Raw genomic sequence first — 9,144 nt, 5'->3', positions numbered from 1 at the left:
TGGAAGGAGTAAACCTATATAGTGGAGAATAGTCTTAAAATTTCGTAAATGGGGAGAGAAATGAATTTTTTTAAACAAAGCTCAAAGACAAAGGTGAAGTTGCTTATTTGGAAAGGAAACTGTTAAGCAAAGGAGTGAATTTTTGTGAGCATTCTCTTGAAATTAAAGGAAAGAATGGGGTTGGGTGGTGGTGGCACATGCCTTTAATCCCAGTACTCGGGAGGCAGAGCCAGGCAAATCTCTGAGTTCGAGGCCAGCCTGGTCTACAGAGCGAGTTCCAGGACAGCCAGAGATACACAGAAAAACTCTGTCTTGAAAAACAAACAAATGAAAACAAAAACAGAGAAAGGCTGGATAACTTACTGATAGAATTGTCAGAAACAGATATAAGTTCTAATATATCTCCCGTGGTTTCTAATTCTAGCCCCTTTTCTGTTACTGTCAAATCATAGCAACCCACAGTGTATCTTTAACAGCTTTTAAGGAACATATTAACTGAATGTCCAAGTTTTGATTTGGCCATAAAATGTTAGCAGAGCTAAGGTTTTCTAGGATTAATGAATAACATGTCTTTATTTAGTTTACTTAGAAAAAATCATCCTAAAAATTCTGTTTACATATCTGTCCTCTCCAGGATTAACTTCATATTGGTTCAGCAGCTTGTTTACTGTTCTCTTCTGTTTCTTCTGCCTTTTTTTTTTGTCTTCCCTTCTCAGTGCCCAACCCAAGTTCAAAGGCTGATGAGAGAGAAAAACTCATGAAGAGATTTTACTCTAGGGAAAGTTGCTCAGTGGATGGGATCTTGGTGCACGGGGAAAGATGTCAAGCTCCTCCTGGCTCCTTCTCAGCCTTGTTGCTGTAACTACTGCTCAGTCCATCATCGAGGAACAGGCCAAGACATTTTTAGACAAGTTTAACCAGGAAGCTGAAGACCTGTCTTATCAAAGTGCACTTGCTTCTTGGAATTATAACACCAATATTACTGAGGAGAATGCCCAAAAGATGGTAAGTTCTTGAGGCTGCCTAGGGGGTATTGATTGTTTATTAAAGACTAGAATGACAGCCTATAAAACTAGATAGGTAAATCATAGAAATCTCTGAAGTGGGAGGTTGAATGATTGCTTCTGTAGCTCTGATCCTAGTATTCCAGACGACTAAGTTCAATTGACCTTGGAATTCATTTGGAAAATTGTTATGAATGAACTCTCTGCCCAGATTCCAGAGACGATTCCAGAGACGAGTAAAAAATGTTTGATAAAGTTACCATCACTATTCTGATTATACTTGGCATGCAAAGCGTTCATGGAAGTGTTGTAAGTTAGTGAGTCAATAATTTTCTTTAGCCCAGAATGCCAACAGGGCTATCTGAGGGCTACAAATGATATATTAACTGAGAAATGCAAGTGAAGCTTTACTGAAGGCAGCAGCTCAGTAATTAAGGTAACCATGGCTTAGGTGAAACTGGACTTGGGAATTCCTTCTTTCATTGTTACAGAGTGCTGAGGAATTTCCAAAGGTCACAGAAGAAAAGCTATAATTAAACCAGTCCTGAAAACTCTCAGCCTACTCTGGGAAAGCAGCAGATTTTGCTTGACAAGTACAAGGACTTAGAATTATTTTCTTCTCACGGATCCTGAAGTGCCTTTTAAGTATATTTAAGTGGTGGAAAACTGAACAACTAGTTAAGAGAAGACTTTCGCGTCTTCCCTGCCGCCCGCCCCCCAGCAATGCTTTCCTTCAGAACTGTAGCTTAGAAGCCTCAGTTCTTCAAATGCTCTGGGTGTTGTGTATTTAAATTACTGCCATTCATAGAACAGAGTGAACCTGAGAATTGCTGCCTCCTTCGAAATCCTAAGATGTTTTTTCCTATTTTTCCAAAGTTCAAGAAAATCAAGGAGTTTTTGGACAATCTAATGTTGCTAAATGAGTTGCTTTTATCTGATCTCACATTTTGGTCTTACCTACATTCTCTTTAGTGTAACTTTTTTCTCAATTTTTATTTGAGTTTTGTTGGGGGTGACCAAAGTGTACTGTAGATATTCTCAGCTGAATGGTTCATGGTGAAACATCATGCTTGAAAGCTAGCTAGCCTTGAGCTAGACTACTGACCTCCAAATCCTGGCCCCATCACTTTTTAGTTGGGTGGATTTGAGTTAGTTAATTAGACAGTCTGGGTCTTAGTTACCTTTTATGTTAAGATTTATTTTTATTATTTTAAAAGCATGCATGTGGGTGCAGGTGCCCACAGAGGTCAGAGATATTGGATACTCCAGGAGCTGAAATTATGCCACCAGGCATAGATACTGGGAACCAAATTTGCATTCTCTGCAAGGAAAGTACACACTCTTAACCACTGAGCCATCTTTCCCGCTCAAGTCTTAATTTATTCACCTGTGAAAAAAATAAATAGTACTCATATTTGCTTCATCAGGTATACAAAAACCCCAGAAGAACGCTTGATGCCGGTGGACTGTTATTAGTGTAAGAGGGAGTTAGGGTTTTTGAAGACATACATAATAGTTCTTTTGAGGGCCTACATATGCAGACTGAGATGTAGTGATATTTGCTGAAACCATCTCTGAGATTATTATGGTGTTGGGGTTTGGCTCAGTGGCACAGTGCAAAAAAGGGTGTTATCATGTTTAATTCTACAGGTTGATTAGAGAGCAAAAACTAGAAATGGAAGAGTATAAATCATCAGATGTTTTAAACTGGAGAAAATTGCGTGCCCTTTAAAGGACAAAAAGAACATTTAAATGAAAGAAAAATGAGAAGGGATGCCATATCCCCTTTGCTAGAAAGTGGTGAAGGGTGCATCAAAGCCCTCAGGTGAACTGGTGTGCTTTACCTGCAAAGGGAGGCAATTGTGGGGGAGGGAAATGGTCCAGCTGCCTATTCTCTCCTAGGTTCATGTGTTGAGATTCTCTTATATGCCAGGCAGTGGATAGGTGTTCCAGGAGTTCTAAGATGAGGTTGCTGAGATATACTGTGCTATAAGGGGCAATGAGTGTACACCAAGTGTGACCATAACATGGTAAGCATGAAGTCGGGCCAAATAGCCTTCATTCAGTTCCTCCTTTGAATCGTCCACGCTGAAGGTCTTGATTAAGTGTCTTACTGAAAATAGATCCTTTCCCCTCACATACTATATCCTGATTACAGTCCCCCCCACTCCTCTCAGTTCCCCTCCTATCCAGATCCACTCCCTTTCTGTCTCTCATTAGAAAGCAAACAGGCTTCTAAAAGATAATAATAAAATGAAATATGATAAAATAAAACAAAAGCTAATATATCAGATTAGGACGAAATGAACAGAAGGAAAAGAGCCCAAGAAAATGCACAAGAAACAGATATAGCCACAGAGACCCACTTGTTTTCACACTCAGGAATCCCACAAAAACACTAAACTGGAAGCTATAATATATATACAAAGGACCTGAGAGAGAGAGAGGGAGAGAGAGAGAGAGACAGAGAGAATATATAAAATAAAATAAAATAAAATAAAATAAAATAAAATAAAATAAAAATATAATCAAACAAACAAAACAAAACAAAAAAGGAAGAGCCCTGACACAACATTATGAGACAAGGAACGTCCAAAGATGCTGCTGAGTTTGTTTTCTGTTGGCCTTCCACTGCTGGGCATGCAGACAACCCCGAAGAGTAGTTTGTTTCCCGGTGAGACTCCCCCGGAGAAGATGAAAATTTCATTTACAAGTGGTTATCAACTGGAGATTGCTTCTGGGTTAAGGGTGGGGGCACCTGTGCATTTCTCCCTTCCGCTCTAGGACCCATCTGGTGCAGACCCGTGCAGGTCCTGTGCATGCTGCCTCAGTTTCTGTGAGTTCATATATGCGCCAATCCTGTGGATTCAGAGAGCCTTGTTTCCTTGGTGTGTCCATCCCCTCTGGCTCTTACACTCTTTCCGCCTCCTCTTCCTCAGGGTTCCCTGAGCTCTGAGGGGAGGGATTTGATGGAAACTTCCCTTTTAGAACTGAGTGTCCCAAGGTCTCTCACTCTGTGCATAATATCTGGCTGTGGGTCTCTGCATTTGTTCCCATCTAGTTGAGTGTGTTAACTTCCTTCAGACCCATTCGACTCAGATGTAAACTGAATAAAATTATGATCGCAGTATTAATAATGTAGTATATACTATAAGAGAATGCTGAATTTGGAAAGTATGCAGTGTGTGTGTTTGTGTGTAATTTGATACTGTACCTGGCATTTAGTTTGATCTTCAGCAAAAAGTATTATTCAGTGGCTTTGTATTTTGAAAAGTCCACTGTATCACTGGTATCTCAAGTGTGCAGGTTTGATTAGATTTTTTGGTGTGTGGTATGGAAGTGTAACCCAGAGCCTTGTGCATGCCAGGCAAGTACTCAGCACTAGCTACATGCTCAGCTCAGGTGGTTTTGAATAAAGAGTGCCCCGGAAAGGTCAGATTTGAAGGAAGCTAGATCCTTTCATTCCTGAGGCTCTTCTGAGATTCACAGAACAACTGCTGGGAACTAGGTTCTGGGAAAAAACCATCATGTTCCTTCCTTTGCCTGCTTCTTGGCCTTGTCAGTGGAGAATTCCGGGTCAAGAATTAAGAAATATCAACCCCTGTCTGTGTATTTGCACAGCAAGCCTTTCCTGGGCAAAGGGGAGAATGTGTTCCCATAAATTTGCACACTACAGACTTTTCTCTGTTTTATTATAGATCAACACTTGTACTTCAATATGCACTGACTTGCAGAGTTAGGAACTGTGAGTTTGCTTTAATGAGGCTATCTGATGATCTAGTTTATCTTGGGGGGTGGTTAATGGAAAATGAACTTCTTGGACAGAGAAAATAAATAGTTCAGAATTTCCCAGAGTTTAACATTTGCTTAGCAGGAACTGACGCTTTACAGAAAACCAGGAAAATACTTGAAATGACCACCGATAGCTTTGAGGTCATTAGGTTCTTCTGATCTTAGTGTGGTGCATTTATTGCTTCAGGGAGGCTTTGCAAGTTCTGAAAAATGTTCTCTCATAAAATAAATATTTATGAAATGCCCAAAGAAGGTTTTTATAAGATCACTAATGCATAAGCAAGTATTTGATAAGAGTAATCCTAACTATAACAAAAACATTTACCACCAAAAGTTGTCATATATTATGGAATTACATGAATTGGAACTGGTCTGGAAAAACCAAGTTGTGTGTAAGTTGGCTGTTACAGGGAGCTGGTGAACCATAAGAAATAGTTTCAGATCAGAAAAGGACCTAAAAGTCATTTTAGATTGTCTCCTGAAGACATTAACTAAATACATTTGCATGACCACAATGATTAACATTGTTCAAATGATTCTGAAAGTAAAAGAGACACCATTTCCCAAGCCTTTAAGAATGTAATGCTGGTGTTCAGATGTAAAGAAAAAAAAAGAAAGGAAGGAAGGAAGGGAGGGAGGGAGGGAGAGAAGAAGAGAAGGAGGGAAGATAGGAGCCTTGCCTTTCCCCCAAGAATAGTCAGAATGAGTTAAAAACGGGGTCAGAGAGGGCTGGGAGCTGCAGGAAACCTCACTGAGGAAAAGTGTGACCTGGACCAACAAAGGACAGAGTGTTGCCAATTGTATGGGCCCAATCTTTTTCTTCCTGAAAGGCAATTCAGCTGGAAGCCCAACCGAGATAAATTCAGAGTAAATAGAGGGAAGCACTGTTTACACCACAGGTGGTGAAGCTGATAAGACCTGTGAAACTTTAATCGAAAAAGTGGGAGACATTGAAAACTCGAAATAGGCTTTCACAGCATTTAAGCAAATGTGTGGCTTGCCGCTCTACCTTGGGTTAAGGAAGTATGGTCAATTGCACTGATGGACACACGTCTTCATCCTTTCCTGTAATAATGTCGAAGGTCATGTCACTTTGCAGTGCCACCCCACTGCAGGTTCTGTGAGTGTGTCCTTCATCATTTGTCTCGATTTGTGTTAAGCAGGCCTGATGACAACAGTGGCTTAATGGGCTTGAACAATGAGGCTTGTCCTTCACACCTTTGTCGTTGCCAAGAGAACCTGTTTAGACTAGCCAACTATTAAGTAGTTGCCCAAGCAGAAGCCAACTTCCAGAGTTGCATGCAAATCCAGCCAAGATCAGCAGAGGTGTCTGCCAACTCTGAGTTATTTTAAGCACATAAACAATAAACAGTTATGCTATTGAGGCTTTTTTGTTCTTTCTTAGATAGTATTATTATTGCAACAGGTAATTGATACAGAACAGGAAATTAGACTGTATGACATTTGTGTGTTCATGTCCTATCATGGTAATGTTACTGAGAGCCATCTGCTACTTTCATATTGTCTCCTGAGGTACCTTTCAGGAGTCAGGATTGCCAACCTACAGATCTGGCATAGTATGGTGTTATATAGAGAACATTGTGAGAGATGCCTGAAGATAAAAGAAGGCTGAAAACTTTATCCATATGATGCCCTAAAAGCTGCCTACCTAGAGTGAGGCCAGAACCAGAAAACAGGGATAAGGAAAAAGTTTGGCTCAAAACAGGCTTCTAAAGCTCCCCACTTTTTTCTGCTATTATGGTGTGTATAGCTAACTCCATCCATAATCTAGTCTTCTTATGGGACTTTTAAGATTATGTCATTTCTGGCCAAGAAATAAAAGCAATGATCACCCTATTCCCCAATGGATTTGGATGAAAACTGGTAAGAAAACATACATAGTTCCAAGAGAAGTCATAGGAGAATCACCAAGCTGGGTCTATAAGTGTCTTAGTTAGGGTTTCTCTTGCAGCTGTGGTAAAATATTGACCAAAAGCAACTTGGGGAGGAAAGGATTTACTTCATCACACTTGTCCAGGGAACAGTCCATCACTGAAGGAAGTCAGGGCAGAGGAACTCAGGGCAGGAACCTGGAGACAGGAACCACAGCAGAAGCCATGGAGGAATTCTGCTTACTGGCTTGCTCCTGGTGACTTCCTAAGTTTGTACACACTCCAGGACCACCTACCCAGGGATGGGAAAGCACCACCCACATTGGGGCTGGGCCCTTCCACATCAATCATTAATCCAGAAAATGCTCCACAGACTTGCCTATAGGCCAGTCTAACGGAGTCATTTACCCAGTTGATGTTCCTTCTTCCTAAATGACCCTAGTGTTTATCAAGTTAATAAAAAAAAAACCTAACCAGGACAATAATTAATTGACATAGCATGACACACATATTTTAGCTACATTCAGGTCACTATCACTTAACATATCTAGCTGAAAACTTCATCACTGTCTGGGTAACTGGAAATGTTTCCCAGGAAAGATGGATTTTCTATTTGTATCCATGCCTCTGCACTAATAGGTTAGTTCAGAAGTTAATATAAAAAAGCTTTTGTTTGAGAAACAAAAGAGGTGTGCAGGTAGTTCAGAAATTTGATGAAAATTAATTACAAACTCTTGTAATATGCTGCACAACAAATCTTTACAGGAAATGCAGACTGAGTATCCAGCAGCCAGAGTGTAATTAACTTCTCAGTAAAATGCCACTACATTTTTTGGCATTACACTTTCTTTGTAGTTTACAGTGGTTTGACTTTTGAAATAAGATTCTTTGTAAATCTTCCTTAAGGGCACAGGTGTGAGTAGGAGTGTGTGTGTGTGTGTGTGTGTGTGTGTGTGTGTGTGTGTGTGTGTGTGTGCACACGTGCGTGCATATCACCAGAGGTTAGCTGTGGGTGTCATTCCCTGGGAACTATGCACTTTATTTTTGAGACAGGGTCCTTTTGTTAGTTTTTTTGTTTGTTTGTTTGTTTTTTTCAAGACAGGGTTTCTCTGTGTAGCCCTGGTTGTCCTCGAACCCACTCTTTAGATCAGGCAGGCCTTGAACTCACAAAGATCCACCTGCCTCTGCCTCCCAAGTGTACCATTTGATTAGACTAGTTAGCCAGAAAGCCCCAGGGGTCTTCCTGGCTCTTTCTCCCTGTGCTGCAATTACAGGTGAGTGCCACTATCCCTGGCTTTTTGTTTTGTTTTGAGACAGGGTTTCTCTGTGTAGCTCTGCCTTTCCTGGAACTTGCTTTGTAGACCAGAGATCCACCTGCCTCTGCCTTCCGGGTGCTGGGATTAAAGGCATGCACCATCATCACTGCCCAGCCTACTCCTGGCTCTTTAACATGGGTTCTGGAAATTAAAGTCAGGTCCTGATGTTTGCTAAACCATCTCCTCAGCCCTTAAAACTCCATTTTATTAGTTAATTCAACTCAATCCTGACCTTCCTGCATACAAAGATCCCATGTTTTAGGGAGAAATTGGGGCCTCTTAATAACGATCTCAAAATGGGCATGCTTGGATTTTAATAACAAGGTCAGTAGCTCCGCAGCAGCATGTCTCTGGATCATTTTAATCCTAGAGAGAGCAAGAGGATTCCAGAATTTAGCAGTAAGTATAGCAACTCCTCCCTTACTCCTGTCCATGTCCCTGAAGAGGGTTTTGAAGATTGCCTTGCAACTATTTCTTGTTTTTGTTGTTGTTCTTGTTGTAATCAGAAGTTCTTTAGAGAGAGTAGGAGGCCAATGCTTATTCTCTTGGTGATCTCTAGGGCCCTTCAGCTTTTCTGTTGGGTCCTGTAGAGTCTCTTGCATACCCATTTCTGTTTCCTATTCCTGTCTTCAGGGGAACTCAGAGCCTGATAATGCTAAAAAAGCTGTTAGTCTCTATCCAAGGAAATAATGAACTTAATCCCTGTCTCTAATGGTTCCACACCATGCTTCATGACACGTATAATACCCGTATGTGAGAAGAAGTGTGGGGAAACATCACCGTGATACAAGTAAACTGGAATTCAGAAGATAAAAGTCAAAAATTAAGCTAGGCATGGTGGCACACGCCTTTAATCCCAACACTCAGGAGGCAGAAGCAGGCAAATCTCTGTGAGTTTGAGGCCAGGTTGATCTACAAAGCAAGTTTCAGGACAGCTAGGGCTATTACACAGAGAAACCCTGTCTCAAAAAAACAAAATGAGCCGGGCGGTGGTGGCGCACGCCTTTAATCCCAGCACTCGGGAGGCAGAGCCAGGCGGATCTCTGTGAGTTCGAGGCCAGTCTGGGCTACCAAGTGAGTTCCAGAAGAGGCACAAAGCTACACAGAGAAACCCTGTCTCGAAAAACCAAAAAAAAAAAA

The 9,144-nt window shown here is 41.1% G+C and overlaps 1 protein-coding gene across 1 annotated transcript in view; it reads left to right on the top strand.

Annotated features, from left to right (window-relative positions):
* The first annotated feature begins 722 nt into the window (after window positions 1–722).
* Window positions 723–9,144, top strand: part of Ace2 (angiotensin converting enzyme 2) — a 49,700-nt gene continuing 41,278 nt past the window's right edge. The window contains exon 1 of the mRNA XM_052744753.1: window positions 723–1,005. Within this exon, the coding sequence (XP_052600713.1) occupies window positions 820–1,005 (186 nt within the window). The 5' untranslated portion in view covers window positions 723–819. The remainder of the gene's footprint in view (window positions 1,006–9,144) is intronic.

Source organism: Peromyscus californicus, unplaced genomic scaffold (assembly GCF_007827085.1).
Source record: "Peromyscus californicus insignis strain IS unplaced genomic scaffold, ASM782708v3 Scaffold_10__1_contigs__length_136768540, whole genome shotgun sequence".
Taxonomy (NCBI): domain Eukaryota; kingdom Metazoa; phylum Chordata; class Mammalia; order Rodentia; family Cricetidae; genus Peromyscus; species Peromyscus californicus.
Note: the sequence above shows the minus strand (reverse complement) of the source record. Positions and strands in the feature narration are given on the sequence as shown.